The sequence below is a fragment of the Phyllobates terribilis genome, unplaced genomic scaffold (assembly GCF_046119375.1).
Source record: "Phyllobates terribilis strain yellow unplaced genomic scaffold, ASM4611937v1 Scaffold_1__5_contigs__length_1240528914, whole genome shotgun sequence".
In the NCBI taxonomy this organism is placed as follows: Eukaryota; Metazoa; Chordata; class Amphibia; order Anura; family Dendrobatidae; genus Phyllobates; species Phyllobates terribilis.
The window spans coordinates 276,940,457-276,959,553 of record NW_027362761.1 but is presented as its reverse complement, the minus strand read 5'-3'; the positions used below and the strand labels follow the sequence as shown (position 1 = coordinate 276,959,553).

The 19,097-nt window shown below is 41.0% G+C and overlaps 1 protein-coding gene across 2 annotated transcripts in view; it reads right to left on the bottom strand.

The window, feature by feature from the left end:
* The window catches only part of GRK3 (G protein-coupled receptor kinase 3), a 315,828-nt gene that overhangs the window by 121,748 nt on the left and 174,983 nt on the right, over window positions 1–19,097 (bottom strand). For both annotated transcript variants that reach the window (XM_073672931.1, XM_073672932.1), the window contains exon 4: window positions 5,665–5,766. In XM_073672931.1, the coding sequence (XP_073529032.1) occupies window positions 5,665–5,766 (102 nt within the window). The remainder of the gene's footprint in view (window positions 1–5,664; window positions 5,767–19,097) is intronic.

Here is a 19,097-nt window from a genome sequence, read left to right as displayed (position 1 = left end):
CAGTCATGCATAAGGATGTTGCAGGCAGCAGATGGCTCTCCACGGCGTTTCCAGACTCTGTCACATGTGCTCAGTGTGAACCTGCTTTCATCTGTGAAGAGCACAGGGCACCAGTGGCGACTTTGCCAATCCAGTTCTGTGGCAAATGCCAAGCTTCCTGCACGGTGTTGGGCTGTGAGCACAACCCCCTTCTGTGGACGTTGGGCCCTCATACCACCCTCATGGAGCCGGTTTCTAACTGTTTGTGCAGACACATGCACATTTGTGGCCTGCTGGAGGTCATTTTGCAGGGCTCAGGCAGTGCTCCTCCTGTTCCTCCTTGCACAAAGGCGGAGGTAGGGGTCCAGCTGCTGAGTTGTTGCCCTCCTACGGCCCCCTCCACGTCTCCTGGTGTACTGGCCTGTCTCCTGGTAGCGCCTCCAGCCTCTGGACACTACGCTGACAGACACAGCAAACCTTCTTGCCACAGCTCGCATTGGTGTGCCATCCTGGATGAGCTGCACTACCTGAGCAACTTCTGTGGGTTGTAGAGTACGTCTCATGCTACCACGAGTGTGAAAGCACAACCAACATTCAAAAGTGACCAAAACATCAGCCAGAAAGCATTGGTACTGAGATGTGGTCTGTGGTCCTCACCTGCAGAACCACTCCTTTATTGAGGGTGTCTTGATAATTGCCAATAATTTCCATCTATTGTCTATTCCATTTGCACAACAGCATGTGAAATTGATTGTCAATCAGTGTTGCTTCCTAAGTGGACAGTTTGATTTCACAGAAATTTGATATACTTGGAGCTATATTCTGTTGTATAAGTGTTCCCTTTATTTTTTAGAGCAGTGTATATAACACTATGTAATTAACTATGTGAGTGGCAAAAAACAGTTTTCAACGAAAACATACTAAATAACATTTGTGCAGTCTATGAATTTGTTCTAAGAAATAGTATTGCCTCCATCAGATCCTCCTTCATAGATTACCTCAAATCTGACCTAATCATTTTAAGGCTAGAGAACAACCTCTTTACATTAACTTGGGTTGGAGGCAAAGCCGTAATCACATGGGCAACATCTCTAACAATTTCCGGGTATAAAGGAATTGCCTCATGCACAGTCAGTTTTGATGAACGGTTGAATTTTTCTATTTCTTTGAGAGCAAGTGAAACATTTTACTGAAATATGGTCAATCTGCTTGCTATAGGAGACGGAGTGAAATCCTTTTCCTTGCGGCAAAGCTTTGCCTGCTCCATGTCATCCAAATACTTGTCAAAGTCAAACTCATCTGATGAGGATGACGATATGGCAGCAGTAGCACTCTCAGGACCCAAGTTCTCTTGTGCCTGGCAGTCTTCCTGTAGGCCACTCATCCTACCTGCTACCTCAGTCAGAGCTTCTTTTCCTTTAGTAAGCTGTTGATCATCAAGCAGTATACGATGACTTGGGTCCACATAAACAGCTGCCAGAAAATGTTTATTTTCCAATAGCTGTGTCTCTCTCCGTTTCATTGAAGCAGAAATGCCATCTGAGATTAAACCTCCTCTTTGGGACAGGCAAAATAGCAAGTTCTTCCACTCCCTTATGAAAATGCCAGGAGTTAAATCCTCAGCTTGGAATTTTTTAGTCACGGTAAATGGGTGATTAAGCAATTCCTTCAATTCAGCCACCTGTGTCCATTGACCTTCATTTAGGGTTACCTAGGGTTTCCATATCTATAAGAAATGGTTTTAGTTCAAGCAATCGCTCAATCATTAAATAAGTGCTGCCCCACCGAGGGACTGCCCCCCCCCTGCCCCTCGGCCATGATTCACACACAGCGTTTTTGCGGATCCGTTTTTTGCAGTAAAATGCAGTGACTCTGGGAATCCCAGCAAAGTCAATGGGTTTCAAGATATGACATTCAGACACATCGTTTTGTGAGGATCCGTTTTTGGGCTCAAAAACGGATCCTCACAAAGAATGAGCATGTCCGTTTGTGCGGCGTTTTTCTAATCTGCTTTTGCTATTGCAAAACATTATCTATGAGCTCAAAAACCTTTCAGGTGATGCGTTTTTTTAAAAAGCTGATCTGCTTTTGCAGCTGAAAAACGTATCCTCAAAAAACGCAGCAAAAACGCTGTGTGTGAATGTAGCCTTAGATCAGGAATAGAACAGCCATTTATAGGACATTTCATAACTTTCCCAAATTCCTATGAAAAAATATTCAGCACATTCTGCATTGAACTGCTGTACCCAATTTATTATATATTTTAATAGTCGGAGTCTGTCCATTTTATACCGACTCTGACTCCACCAAAATGAGCACAGACTCCGACTCCACAACTCCACAGCCCTGCTCTTGAGGTAGTCTATTGTGGATTTTGGCGTGTGTTTAGGATCATTATCCATTTGTAGAAGCCATCCTCTTTTCAACTTCAGCTTCTTTACAGATGGTGTTATGTTTGCATCAAGAATTTGTAGAAATTTCATTGAATCCATTCTTCCCTCTACCCGTGAAATGTTCCTGTGCCATTGGTGAAACATAACCCCAAAGCATGATTGATCAACCCCCATGCTTAATGGTTGGCGAGATGACACGTTTCCTTTGTATTTTAGGCAAAAAAACAATATTTTCAAAATTACAAAAAGGAAAATGGGCCGATGCAAACGTTTGGGCACCCTTGGAGATGTGTGTGCTCAGATAATTTTGACCAAGGTTTCAGACCTAAATTAGTCTGTAAGGGTATGTGCCCACAATGCAGAATTGAAGCAGTAAATTTCTGGAGCGTTTCAGCATGTAAAAAACGCTTGCTGATTTTACACGCGTTTTTGCAGCGTTTTTACATGCGGATTTGACTTACGTTTTTCAAATGCATTGGGACCTCAAATCCGTATGCAGAAACGCACTAATAATGGGCATGCTGCGGATTTTTCCGCAAGGAAAATCTGCTGTGGAAAATTCCACAGCATGGGCATAGAACATGCAGATTTTCATTGGGGATCATGGGGCACGGATTACCAAGTGTTTTGCACAAGTTTATGCTGCGGAAATTCCGCAAAAAAAACGCTTGAAAAATGCATAGTGGGCACGCAGCCTTAGGATTGTGACTGTTCGCCATCATCGTTAGGAAAGGCCAGGTGATGTAAAATTCCCAGCTTTATAAAAACCCAGCCTCCTCTATCCTCGTGACAAAAAAACAGCAGCCGTAAGTTCTTCTAAGCAGCTGCCTAGCACTCTGAAAATGAAAATGGTGGTGGCACACAAAGCAGGAAAGGCTATAAGAAGATAGCAAGGCTTTTTTAAGGTGCCCTTTCCTCAGTTCAAAATGTAAATTAAAAAATGGCAATTAACAGGAACAGTGAAGGTCAAGATAAGGTCTGGAAGACCAAGCAAAATTTGAGAGAGCAGCTCGTAGAATTGCTAGAGAGGCAAACCAGAATCCATGCTTGACTGCAAAAGACATTCAGAAAGATTTAGACTGTGGAGTTGCGGTACATGGTTCTAGAGACACCTGCAGAAATATGGCCTTCATGGAAGAGTCATCAGAAGAAAACCTCTCCTGTGTCTTCACCATAAAATTCAGGGTCATAAGTATGCAAAATAACATCTAAACAAGCTTGATGCATTTTGGCAACAAGTCCTGTGGACCGATGAGGTTAAAATAGAACTCGTTGGCCACAATGATCAAAGGTATGTGTGAAGAAAAAAGGGCACAGAATTTAAGGAAACGAACATCTTGCCAACAATTAAGCGTGGGGGTGGATCAGTCATGCTTTGGGGTTGTGTTGCAGCCAATGGCACAGGAACATTTCATGGGTAGAGGGAAGAATGGATTCAATGAAATTTCAATAAATTCTTGATGCAAACATAACACCATCTGTAAAAAGCAGAAGTTGAAAAGAGGATGGCTTCTACAAATGGATATGATCCTAAACACACTTCAAAATCAAATCCACAATAGACTACCTCAAAAGGCGCAAGCTGAAGGTTTTACAATGGAAGAATGGATGAAAATCCCTCAAACAATAATTGAAAGTCTTGTCTGGCTGCAAAAAGCATTTACAAGCTGTGATACTTTCAAAAGGGGGCGCTACTAGGTGCTAACCATGCAGGGTGGCAAAAAATTTTACTGGCCCGTTTTCCTTTTTGCCATTTTTAAAATGTAAAAGATGAAAATATATATATTTTTTGTCTAAAATACAAAGGAAATGTGTCATCTTTAACTTTAGGCCTTTTAGAGAGCATTTCATCTTCAACTTGCTTAACTGTTCATAATAACAGTAGTTTTGACCAGGGGTGCCCAAATTTTTGCATGCCACTGTATTACATTGTGCCCTTTGCAATGCACTGTATTACATAGGAAATATAATATAATGTCACATTTTTGAAGAACAGTTACTGTGGAGTGGACTCCTGCAATATCTCAAAATCTCAACATACTCTATTACATAAGCAAAAAAATGTACAAAACTAAGAATTTACCATGATAGGAGGGCTAGTCAGATTTTTCTTGGTGTATATAAAACATATAACTTGTTTCTTCTTGAATGTGGCTAATCACCAAACATATGTATGAATCTGTTTTGAAAAAAATCAGACCCAAAAAGGCCTCTTTTCTTCATAATAATACTTTCCAATTCATAACAATAAATCTGGGTCACATAAGTTGCCTAGCACACATTGGCAACCAGCCTGCCCTCAAATGAATGGGAGTTACAAAACACACCAAATACAAGTCGACAAAATGTTATCATGTTAAATGCACAGGACTAAGCAGTAAAAATTATACCTGACATAAGGTCATCAAACACATATATCAGATTACTGTACTACAGAATTTATAAATGTTAAAAATAATGCTTTGAAATTAAATAATCTTCACAAAGGATGGAAGAAAGGATAATGTACAACAAACTGACAGGTTTAGACAAAGTGTGAATGTCTTTTTATTACCCATCAGCAGGACAATCAAATTTCTTACATAATTGCTTAATAGGGTAATAGAAAAACAAAAAACATTTCCCGCTGTTTGGCCTACACATCATGAGAGTCTGCTACATATATTGATTAATAAAGGCGTTTTAACTAGAATCCAATGGCCATGTCGGTAGTCCATTCCCATCAGACAAGAGACGTGTGAACCCCCTCCTACCTGTCGGCATCCCCAACGCCGTTTTCTGGTTAGTAGGCATGAAGTTATCACTGCACAGGACCTACTAATTAAAAGAGGTGCTGGGGATGGCGATAGGGAGGAGATGGCCATGGACTACCGACAAAACCGTTGGACATGGGACCTGTAAATCTTTTTTGCTCAACTCTAGATTTAGTATTTGACCTGTGAGATAGGCTCTCTCCCTAAAATGGCTTATTGTATTTCTTAACATAAAATATTCTCATAATCTACACATCCGAAACAATTATGGATACAATCTTTGAACATTTTTTTTTCAAGGCCAACAGAAAGTCTGTCAAATCCTAAAATTATAATCACCATATCAGTGGTTAAACAAGAAAATTGAGTGTTTCGGACTCCTAGATCATTCTCGTGTCAGAACAGTGAATCGAAAGGCAGCTGAATATGGGCAAAAACCTTTACTAACTCACTACTTTACGCCTGAAATGCCTGGAGACCAAGAACCAGCTCTAAACTAATTCTGCCTGAAAGATAGGAAGATAAAAGAGAATACTTACATGTGAACAAGATAGTAGTTCTTTCATTATATATGTGTCATAAATCTGTCGACTTCTACAAAGGCGGTCCTCCTCCGAATCCAGCTTTTCATACTCTTTTATCTGAAACCAAGAGAGGTGATCAATGCGTCATGTCAACTACAACTTCTTGGCATTTTGTAACATTCATTAATTCAGGGCTACAAAGTATACTGGAGTAAGAAGTAATAGAAGATGGTCTAATTATGAATTACTCTTGGCTAGCAAATAAATGCGCTCCTCTGCTAGATGTAGGTAAAAGAAACATTAAAAAGTAATTAAAAGGATTTAGGGAAGACCAATGGAGTAAATGCCAAAGCATGTCTGGTCTTTTCATAATCCTTCCCATGTTAGACACTATCAATAACTAATCAAAAGTATAATGGTAATTAAAATACACCAATAACGCAAACTAAATATTCCGAAAATTACACCAGTATAAAATATTCAACTGCATCACTTTTCAAAGAACGACATAACTACATTGGGATGGGGGTTCAAGCCCTTGTTTGCATTCAAGTTATGAATGGAAGACCCTGCCAGATCCATCATTTGTTGGCCACCAACAATGCCCAACTGACACTGTTGGCTTTTAATGGGATATGTCGGGTTTCAGTGAAGTAACCATGTTGTCAATTAATATCTGCAATGTCACCATAGACATATGCCTAACCGGTCATATTATTTGTATTTTTACCTTGAGAAAGGCACTGGTCCAGCGCCGAACCGCGTTGGAGCAATAAAGAACCATTTTGAAAGACTTCTCTTTAATGTGATATCATCCTCCTCTACTACTAACCTGTCATATTAGCAGTCTGATCCCACGTGTTATTCCTGTCTTCCTTTTAACCTAGTGCAGCTTTTTCTTATAGTATGTGGGAGTCTACTCATTCTGAGTAAGGGCTAACGTATGCAATTAGAAGCCAACAATTGGTTGCAGAAATCACATGTCCCTGTGACTGGAAGCCATTGATATAGCAGGAAGTAGAGACCAGTGGGGAATAGTACAATTCCAAAACCAAAGAATTAGGGGATCGGTAAGTATCGCTTTTTCATTTATTTTTTCAAAACCAATCTGAAAATGTTGTACAAATTGTTTGGACATAAACCCTTTAACCTGAGAACTAAAATATGTTCAAAACAGAGAAAACTGCTCAATTATAATATTACATTTTGCCCCTTCATGTACTATTATGTCTTGGGCCGATGGGATTTAAAGCAAACGGCCAGTTGCATTGTGCGGGCTCAGGGGCTGAGCACGTACTTGAAGAAGAGGGTGTAAGTTATTACATGAGCACAAAAATTATACTAATGAAAAATACAATTTTTCCCACAAATATCAAGCCGTCACAAAACACCTGTTGATGAAAAAATAAAAAAGTTACGGCTCTTATGATACAGCGACTCTTCAAAATATTTTTTGTAAAATTTGATTTTATAGTAAAGATAAAATATAAATGAGCCATCTATATCTCTATATACAGTACAGACCAAAAGTTTTGACACCTTCTCATTTAAAGATTTTTCTGTATTTTCATGACTTTGCAAATTGTACATTCACACTGAAGGTATCAAAACTATGAATTAACACATGTGGAATTATATACTTAACAAAAAAGTGTGAAACAACTGAAAATATGTATTATATTCTAGGCTCTTCAAAGTAGCCACCTTTTGCTTTGATGACTGCTTTGCACACTCTTGGCATTCTCTTGATGAGCTTCAAGAGGTAGTCACCGGAAATAGTTTTCACTTCACAGGTGTGCCCTGTCAGGTTTAATAAGTGGGATTTCTTGCCTTATAAATGGGGTTGGGACCATCAGTTGTGTTGTGCAGAAGTCTGGTGGATACACAGCTGATAGTCCTACTGAATAGACTGTTAGAATTTGTATTATGGCAAGAAAAAAGCAGCTAAGTAAAAAAAAACAAGTGGCCATCATTACTTTAAGAAATGAAGGTCAGTCGGTACGAAAAATTGGGCAAACTTTGAAAGTGTTCCCAAGTGCAGTTGCAAAAACCATCAAGCCCTACAAAGAAACTGGCTCACATGAGGATCGCCCCAGGAAAGGAAGACCAAAAGTCACCTCTGCTTCTGAGGATAAGTTTATCCGAGTCACCAGCCTCAGAAATCGCAGGTTAACAGCAGCTCAGATTAGAGACCAGGTCAATGCCACACAGAGTTCTAGCAGCAGACACATCTCTTCAACAACTGTTAAGAGGAGACTTCATGGTAAAATAGCTGCTAGGAAACCACTGCTAAGGACAGGCAACAAGCAGGAGAGACTTGTTTGGGCTAAGGAACACAAGGAATGGACATTAGACCAGTGGAAATCTGTGCTTTGGTCTGATGAGTCCAAATTTGAGATCTTTGGTTCCAACCACTGTGTCTTTGTGCGACGCAGAAAAGGTGAACGGATGGACTCTACATGCCTGGTTCCCACCGTGAAGCATGGAGGAGGAGGTGTGATGGTGCTTTGCTGGTGGCACTGTGGGGGATTTATTCAAAATTGAAGGCATACTGAACCAGCATGGCTACCACAGCATCTTGCAGCGGCATGCTATTCCATCCGGTTTGCGTTTAGTTGGACCATCATTTATTTTTCAACAGGACAATGACCCCAAACACACCTCCAGGCTGTGTAAGGGCTATCTGACCAAGAAGGAGAGTGATGGGGTGCTATGCCAGATGACCTGGCCTCCACAGTCACCAGAGCTGAACCCAATCGAAATGGTTTGGGGTGAGCTGGACTGCAGAGTGAAGGCAAAAGGGCTAAGCATCTCTGGGAACTCCTTCAAGATTGTTGGAAGACCATTTCTGGTGACTACCTCTTGAAGCTCATCAAGAGAATGCCAAGAGTGTGCAAAGCAGTCATCAAAGCAAAAGGTGGCTACTTTGAAGAACCTAGAATATAAGACATATTTTCAGTTGTTTCACACTTTTTTGTTAAGTATATAATTCCACATGTGTTAATTCATAGTTTTGATGCCTTCAGTGTGAATGTACAATTTTCATAGTTATGAAAATACAGAAAAATCTTTAAATGAGAAGGTGTGTCCAAACTTTTAGTCTGTACTGTATATCTATATTTATATATTTATTATCAGAAAGGAACACAAAAAAAAAATCTGAAAATAAGGGGTTTTATTGTGCAGTAGTAATAAAACATAAAAATGTACAAATGGCTGTTTTGTTTTTGAGGCAAGGTAACCAAAAAAGTTATCAGTAAGTCACATAAAATCCCAAATCATAAGAATAAAACCTAATATGTGTCACAAAAAATAACCAGCTTTGTCAATGAAAAAAGAAAAATTTACAGCTTATAAGATATGGTGACCTATACACATTTTTTTTATTGGATTTTATTTTAAATAATAAAATAGAAATAAAGAATACGTATTTGGTATCACCCACACTATAAAGAGCACATGCTAGTTTTCCTTTCTTGTGAACACCATAAACAAGCCAAAGTTTTTTTGTCATCTTGTCTCACAAAAAAAAGAACAAAAATAAACTATGAAAAAAGTTAAAAATACTCCAAAATGGTACCACCAACAAAATGTACTCCAAAACTGTTCCAATAACAACTAATGCTGCAAAAAATAAACCATCATGCAGGCCTGTCAACAGAAACATACATAAATATGTCTCCCAGGATAGGGTGACACAAAAATTCTTAACTTTTACAAAGCATTTTTATTGTGCAAACAAGAAAAAATAAATAAAAATATATACAGTAAATTTGGTATTGTGTTAATCATACAGCCACATACAATAAAGTTAATATGTCACTTATTCCACATGTACAATGCTATAAAAAATAACCATAAATGAGGAAAATAACTTTTCTTTCCTTTTTTCCCAATTTGTCAAGCATTGGTTTCTCGAAATTGCTTCTGGGGTTCAAAATGTTCACTAATCAACTAAATAAATTCCTTATAATTTCTAAAATGGGGTAACTTAAAGGGAACCTGTCACGTCCTAGCTACTATGTAAACTGCCCCCCATTGCGTTGTTAGTGATGCAATGTGCATCACTAACACGCTTTTTTCATTAAAATTGGTACAACTATGAGTTTCTAACATTTTATGTACTTATCATACCGACTTGTTCAGTCATAGGGGTGTGATCCTCACATTCAGTCATGGGTGGCGCCACATCAGTCAGGGCTGACGCCGTCCACGTATTTGACGCTGCTCATCACAGCGCATGTGCGGCTTCCAGCGCTGCAAGCTTTACTGCCTGGCCCCACACTGACTTCGGCGCTCACTGGGAGCAAATTTTAAACATGTGGGCGGCGCCAGCCCTGACTGATGTGGCGCCACCCATGACTGAATGTGAGGATCACACCCCTATGACTGAACGAGCAGGTAGTTAGCATCAGTGCATCACGAACACCACAATGGGGGAAGTTTACATAGTAGCTAGGACATGACAGGTTCCCTTTAAGGGGGAAATTTTCACTGTACTAATACTTCAGGGCTCTGCAAATGCAATATGAAGAAATAATTGAGCACTATAAGCCAAATGTCTCTTTTCCCTTCTGACCCCTGCTATATTAGCAGTCTGATCTTATATGCTGTGCAGATATTTCTCACTGCTTGCTGGACCCCGCTCACATGCTGAGAAAACAAGCATTAGTATATGACCACATATTGTCGTACTCTACTCAGGAGAAATTGAATAATAAATTGTAGACTACATTTTTCTTATTAACGCTTGTAAAAAATTTAAGTTTTCTCCTAAACATAATATTGTACAATATGGAGTTTTTAATTTTCACAGCCCAATGGTAAAATGATCTTTGAGATGCCTGTAGATTAAAAAGGTTCACTACATTCCTGGATGAATTTCTTGAGCGGTGTCGTTTCCAAAAGGGGGGCAGTTTTCAGTTGTTCCCACTGCACTGGTACCTCAGAGGTTATACAAATGCGATATGTCACTTGAAAACCATACCGGCAAAATTTGCACTCCAGAAGCCAAAACGGTGCTCCATCCCTTCTAGGTCCTGCGGTGTGCCAAAACCGTAGTCTACGACCACATTTAGGACATAGCCACACTTTGGAGAAATTGTGCAGTAAACTGCAAACTGGACAGTCAATACGCTTCTGAAAACAGATATATCCTAAGGGTAGATGGTTTTGTAGTTTCTATACAAAACTGCATTTTAAAGGGAACTGGGTGGTCACAATTTTTGTCAAATAACTATGACTTTATTCAGCGCCTGTGCTGCACTCCATAAATTCTTATATAATGCTCTGACTCCCCCTGTATACGCTCCCAAAAACCTGTTTAAGTTCTTCCGTGCTGTATGGAAATCGGGTGGATCTGGGTCCAATGGGCGTGGTTTCAGGCCTTGCTATCCCTCCCACCGGCTGCTGCTCACCCTCCTCCTTCTTTAATTGCCTGGTGAAATCTTGCGCCTGAGCAGAGAAATCGCGGCTCGAGCCTGCACACAATGCTTTGCCCTATTACGGGCAGAGTTGAAAACATAAGTGCACCTGCGCCCGCAGTAGGGCAAAGCATGGCGCGAGCCATGATTTCTGTGCCAGGTGCAAGATTTTGCCCTGCAGTGCGGAAGAAAAGAGGCGTCTTCCACGTCAGTTAAAGAAGGAGGACGTCGAGCAGCAGTCAGGGGAAGGGAAGGAGAGGCCCGAAACCATGCCCATTGGACTAGACCCACCCAATTTCCATACAGTGCGGGAGAACTTAAAAAGGCTTTTGGGGGTGTACAGGGGGAGTCAGAGGGTTATTTAAGAATTTATGGAGTGCAGCACAGGCGCTGACTAAAGTCATAGTTATACTTGTTATATGTGTAATGACTGCTAGATATATAATTTCTCTACACAGGATTGTATAATGTGAGCACCACAAGAAAAGTTAAAAAGTCTTTCCTCCCCCTCCCATATAATAAATCATTCAGCTCTCAAACACACAGCAAAGCCCCACAATAGGACGCCTTACATTTCTTAGGTACATTTCTTCTCTATAATGCACAGTAAGAGGTCATACATGGTAGGTACTTTCCGTAACGCAGCCTGTGATGGAGCAAGATACAACTTCCCATTGAATTTGCACAGGATCCAACAGCAAATCTAATACTTTGTATGTGTTTGTATATAATTAAAGGCGAATAGATGTACAGAAAGGCCCCATACACTGGTAAGGGCTATATTATGACTCCTTACATATCTGACCATATTCAGACATAAATAGCTCTCACTTACTTCTTTATCAAGTAAAATAAAGCTTGGGTGACAATCATCCCCTTTTCCCTATATTGTGGCCATTGAAGAGCAGAAAATCATTCAGAGGTCTAGGCTACAGCCCCTTTAAAAGCTGTATCGGTAGCCATTTCAATGTATTTTAGATTTATAAAAAATATAAAATTAAAAGTGCACACATTAGGGGTACGGTATATAGAAGGATTTCCTTAAAGGGTTTCTCCCACAAATAAAAGTTATTTCATTCACTAGATCTTGGAATAATAATAACTTCCACAATTGGATGTGATTAAATAAAATGTTCCTGTGCTGAGATAATCTTATAAATGTGCCCCTGCTGTGTACTGTGTAATGGCTGTGTCTGACCGTGCAGGAACACGGTCTGATCATACCACAGCTCCTGGGCAGGGGAGGAAGCAAAAGAGTATACAGACATTACAGTATGGGATCACAAATGATTCTTTATTCGAGGTAAAATATAGGCTAAAAACAGGCAGTGAAGTGTTTTGCCTCACAAAAACAATTAGCTGCAATCCCCTGCTGTGCTATCTATATACTCTTTTACACCCCCCCCCCCTGCCCGGGAGATGGTATGATCAGACCATGTTCCTGCATGGTCAGACAGTCATTATCTCAGCTCTCAGCACGGAAAAAATGTTGTAATTACTTTCTATTGTGGAACCTATTATTATTCCAAGATCTAATGAATAAAATTAATTTTTGTTCATGGGAAAACCCCTTTAAGGCTATGTGCCCACGATGCAGAAATGCTCCGGATTTTTCCTGAGTGTTTCTGCATCTCCCCTGGCAGAAGAAACGCATGTGGATTGTACATGCGGATTGTACATGCGGATTGTACATGCGTTTTTCCTGCCAGGGACATGCGAATGTGAAGCGTTCTTCACTTGCATTTCCGCATGCGGGTTATCAAGCGCTTTCCAAGCGATTTTAGCATCACCTGGAAAGTGCTTGACAACTTGGTCACACTATATAAATCCATGCAACCGGCATGGATTTATATAGTGTGACCGAAAGAATGGTAAAAAATAAACCTACATTATACTTACCTTCCGATGACCCGCGCTGTCTTGCTGCCGGCAGATCGCGGTACGCTGTACTGAAACACCTGCCGTCACATGACTGTGACATCACCGCAGGACTGAAGGACAGGCAAGCACAGGGAAGGAGTCCGGGGGCCGTCGGAAGGTGAATATAATCTTTATTTTTTATTTTATTCTTTTTTTTACAGCTTCTATGGTACCTGGGTGTGGAGGAGAGTCTTCTCTCCTCTACACCCGGGTACCATCCGCACATTAGAACGCGCCAATTACGCAAGTACAGATGCAGTCTTGCGGAATTGGCGCGTTCTAATGCAAGTCAATGGCGGCAAAAACGCAGCGCTTCCGCAAAATTAATGGACATGCTGCGGATTTTTGAGCGCAGCATAACTGCTGTGGAAAAATACGCAGCATGGGCATTGAAAGTGCGGAATTGCATTGGAGACCATGGGGGAAGGTTTACCAAGCGTTTATGCTGCGGAAATTCCGCAGCGTAAACGCTTGAAAAACGCATCGTGGGTACACAGCCTTAGTATACCTCATCTACTTTATGCCATACAGTTCCCATGCGGAAAAAAAAAATAAGACAGTACTGTATGATTTATGCATGCGCTTGTACAAAATATAGTGGTCGACTAAGCTTTACAGCAAAAGGAAAAAAAGGAAAAAGTATACTGAAAAACAGTACAGTGCAGAGACCAAATGGGCACTTTTGACCTCCTATTGGGTTAATGTCGTGCTATGGATAGGACTGATGTAAAACTGGGAGCTTTCCCATGCGAAACCTAGTGCAGTCAGAACACACCCCAAGGTCCGTTTCATACGTCTAAGATTCAAAGCCTGAGCAAAAGCCGCAATATCAGAACCCAGCGGGGTTCTGAGTATGGATCGTGATGTCCGGACTGTTCCAGGATTCTCCTGACCTGAACTCAGACTATTAAGCACATTACATCTGTTGAGTCTGCTGACTTCAGGCCAGGAGAATCCTGGAAGAGTTCGGACATCATAATCCATACTCTGTGAATGTTAAATGTGCGAAAAAGCCTTAAAGGAGTTGTCCAGTACTTTTTTCAGTTGCCTCAATGGATTTAAGTTAGGGAATGGCTAAATGATATTTACTTGTGATTTTATTTTTTCAATTTTAGAAGGAAATGCTCTTCGTATCAAAAGATTAGTATCTGATAATGAAATGCTCCTCATTTCAAAAGATTAATATCTGATAAAGAAATGCTCTTCTGACCGAGCTCTCCTTACAACCTACACAGGAATACATTAATACAAAAATATGCAGAGTGATGTTACAATCCAACAGATTTAGAAGTTCATTATCTAGGAAAAATGCTCAAGACCGTTGAGTAATTGCGACTAAGTGACAAGAGGAGAATCGCAGTGAATATCATTGGTGACATATTGAATTGAGAGTTGTTTTGATGTTTACTGCCATAACAATCTAGACACTAATGAACTCCTGGTCCATTCTCACTCTTACTTGTGAGTAGCTTCAGTTTAATAAAGCACAGGAGACATTACGCTGAATTAATTCAATTTCCCAAGGCTGAGAAGAATGCACGCTGGCACACAAACTGGACCAGATGTAGAGGTCACGATGAGCCAGAACAATATAGCAACATGTTGCTATTCTAGTAGAAGGTCAATAGAAGCAATTGGTGGACTTGTCATAGCATAAGGAAATAACTGCAAAACAATATTTACACTGAATTAAACGGTTATCATCAACTTGTCTCTTGAGCAGCACACATCTTTTCTGCCTCTTTTGTTTCATAGTTTTTGGTGGGATGGGCACTCCTCCTTGATTAAGAGAACTGGTGAGTAGAACTATGGTGTTATTAGATCTATAAGCTCAGCATAAGTTCTGCTGCAACACATTCAGCCATCAGTGGTTTTCTCTAGATTACACTATGACTATATTTATACAGCGATAACAAGACATGTGAACAAGCACACAGCTCCCGACAGTGAGAGCTATGATTAGGAAACCTGCAGATGGTGGGGGCTGTTGATTTTCTAAGATTTGTAACAGCAGCTTGTTAGGAGCTGAAGGTGAGTGTGAGCAGCTAACTGCAGTATATAAATCAATGGGATGGAGAAAGCTGACTGGGATGTAAGGAGTTAACTCCTTTCCTGCGACTTAACTACTGTGCACACTTGGCCAGGGTCTGGACAGACACTAGTGCCCACACTCCATAGAAGTTGCTGAGCAGCTAGAAAAAGCAAGTAAGTTGAAAACTTGCTTATTTTCATGCTGTCTAACTAACTAAAACAATTTAATAATATGAAATACCCTAAATGTGCTCTTCAATTTATACATTTATAAACTTAGAAAGTGTCAAATATTATGCTGCGCATTGAACAGTAGTACAAGGTCTGGCAAGATGGCGTAAAAACCTAAAACTATAACAGACATAAAGAAAGGAATTCCTTTGGCATGGTATCTTTATCGCTATCCCTTGTGTAACTTTCACTAATTAAGCTATAATTACTAGAAACCAAAATTTCAAACTCTATTTGGTCTACCACCAAATGGCCACACATTGCAGAAAAAAAACAACTTTCTTTTTAATTACTTTTTGTACTGCACTAAATAAAAGGAACAGAAAGAACCCACAAAATACAGGTTTTACATTTTTGTGAAACCTTCTAAAAGTGATGGGATCGACTGACAATATATTGTAACATGTCCCCCCATTTTCTTGGGATGAACCTGTTTTGTTGTCTGTTTCCTGAAAACTATATAAGGCCTCTTTTATAGCAAATTAATTTCTTTTTATTTTGGATTCTTATGAGACCCATTAATGTCAAAAGACAACGCTAAGTAAGTTGTGGCTTTTTTTTCCCTTAACTTTATGGGAGCGATTCATCGAGAAAACAATTCTCTTGCTGAAGAGGCGTTTTGGAGCGGACGCTCCCTATTCATTAAGAGGCTTATGCGCGAGGCGCATAGTGGTGTGTGCCTCACCACAAATCTTACTCCAGCATTTTCTGGAGTAAGATTTATGGTGTAGCGAACGTCGCCACCCATCAAAAATTTGACGAGCGGGAGTCACCACACCCCCGTCTTGCCACAGCTCTGCCCATTTTGTCGGAGCGAATACAAAAATGGTGTGAAAAAGCCAGAAGTTCCTTTTTTTTTTTTGCTCAACCTCGCATTGCACAGAAGAATTGCGACAATCTGGTGAAAAAGCTTTGATGTATCGCCCCCTATATATTTAGGAGAGAGGGGCTTCCAAATGCGAGCCACCTGAAGAATGGTTAGTACACTTCTATTAACCACTTCATCGCTTTTGAAGCCTGAAGCAGTTAAAGAAGCTCAAATGGAAGATATTCACAAGTTGTTTTGGCATTTTTTAACCACTAGTTCAAAAGGATTTCGGAGCAGACACACCTCAAAAAGATGGAGTGTGTACAAACCCCAAGGTTATTCAATGAATATCTGGCAGGTAGAGCTGTCATTGCTGTAGTCCCAGTGGTGCATTGAGTAAAACATTTAATATATTTATCTATGAACATGGATATACAAATATATGGGCATCCCTTGCCAATTTTTATGTTCTTTTGTGAAAAGTTAAGACTCACTTTCCTTGTAACAAATATAAATATGCAACATTTCTACAAAATTTAATATATTATTACATTTTATTGGCTGAATCTATTAAACAAGCTAAGTAAAATTTCTTTGAAGGGGATGTGCTACCTACCGGTATATTATTAATATTTTTTTTATCATCAAGTATAATGGGCAGCGTCAGTGAAGTCTGATTAAACAGAAGCTTTTTTTTCCCTGTGGCCACATACTGCAAAAACAGATGCAATAAAATTGGCCTAGATTGCGGTATACTGCACCAAAGGGTACTTTCTTCTTGCAATCTAATACCAAGTGCAAGGAAAGCCCAAGGTTCCATTGAGTTGCTTGGTAACCATGGGATTCCCCGGGCACATGTTGGTATATAAATATATTCGTGTGCACAAGTGCAACTGTAGTGTAACTGGTCCACGTCAGATTTAAGACCCTATTTTCTAAACAATGCATAAAAAATTAAAATGCTTGTTGCCATTTAGTGTATCGTAATTTACAGCTAAATAAATCAATATGAGAAAACAAGACAAAAAAAATGGAAAAAATGATTAAAGACAAGCCTTCTCATTCTTTATTACTGGTGTTACTGGCCAGAATGTGGAAATGTCTGGGTCATACCACTCATCTTGGCCATGCCAAAATTGTAAAATGTGTCTCCCGATCTGTGTATTTTAACTATACTGCTAAACCTGAGGCCTCTGTAGGAGCACGTCACCAAAACCTGGGAATGTCTCACCGTTAAGACCAGCCTCACAAACAGAGCATCTCACCAGTAAGGTCAGTCTCACCAACTGGGAACATCTTATCAGTAAGGACAGCCTCACCAACAAGTAGGAGCATCTCGCCAGTAAGGACAGCCTCACCAACTGGGAACATCTCACCAGTAAGGACAGCCTCACCAACAAGTAGGAGGGTCTCACCAGTAAGGCTTGCCTCACCAACAAGTAGGAGAGTCTTACCAGTAAGGCTTTGCTCACCAACAACTGCGATGAAATAACCAGTAAGGCTTGCCTCACAGTATGGATTCAGCTTTTAGTGTAATAAGTCAGTAAACGTATTACAAGTTATTACAATGATTAAAAGTATATCCTTGAAATAGATAATTAAAAAAAACATTGGAGAAGACTGCGCCTACAAGTATTATTTATTATTCTCAGCTTATATAGCGCCATCATATTTTGCGCTTTACAGACATTATCATCACTGTCCCTATTGGGGCTCCCAATCCAGATTCCCGATCAGTATGTATTTTGAGTGTGGGAGGAAACCAGAGAACCCGGAAAAAACCCACGCAAGCACGGAGAAAACATACAAACTCCTTTTAGATATTGTCCTTGGGATTTGATCCCAGGACCCCAATGTTGCAAAGAAACAGTGCTGCCGAAAAGTGAAGTTGAAGCAGATTTTCTTGGCCTAGTAGCTCTTACAGTTAGGCTATGTGCCCACGATCAGGCTATAGCAGTGCTTTGGATGCAGCGTATTTTCTCTGCGTCCAAAGCGCTGCATCCGATCCAGCAGATCTAGTTACCGCACCCTTTACATTCTATTGTGGAAATTTCTGTTGCGGAATAGAATTTGACATGCTGAGACTCAAAGTCACGCCGCGGGGTGAGTTTACGAGGCGTCAAATAGAAGCACAGTAGGCCTGGGATTTCTTTAATTCCCATCGACTGTGCTTCTATTGTACAACACAGCGTTTTGGACGCATACAGCCTGTTATGGTGTTCTGAGTTAATAGAGGAGGTCACAGGTCCATAGATCCTCATCTCCTGGCAGGAGTGAACTTTGATTACGAAGTACATCACCCTCTTTGGAAGACCAGTAAGGTAAACTCAACACTTACTGCCTGGTTTTCCTACATAATACTCGATTGCAGTTGGTCCCAGTAAAACACTTTGCAATCGCATTACCGTCAACGGGACCGACCAAAGTAGAACACTCCCTCATCTAAGTTCTCACTAGCATCAGAAGATCCTTTCTCACTCCTGATTAAGGGGCTCAAGCATGGGCGTACCCACCGTGGGGCAGCGGGGGGACAGCTGCCCCCCCCCTAGAAGCAGGAACGCACACCAGGGCCGGCGTCAGCACCAGGCGCACCCGGGCAAATGCCGGGGCCCTGAGCAGGCGGGGGGGGAGGGGGCCCTCACCGTCAGCGCCCGCTCTCCCCCCCCCCGCTTGCTCAGGGCCCCGACACCCGGCACAATACTTACCTCTCCCCGTGCCTCCGCAGCAGCTCCTGCATCCTCCGCGGCTGCTGCACTGTGACGTCTCAGGTCAGAGGGCGCGGTGACGTCTCTACACCGCGCTCTCTCCTGAGCAGTCACAGCGCAGAGCGGGATGAAGCCGGCGACGTGAAGTCCGGAGCAGCGACAGCAGGTGAGACGTGAGGTGAGTATTTGATTTTTTTTTTTATTGTATGGAGGCATGGGGCAGTATAAGGGAGGGGGGTGAGGTGGGGGTGTGTGACATCCTGCATGGGGCATTATAAGGGAGGGGGGGTGTGACATCCTACATGGGGCATTATAAGGGGGGGTGACATC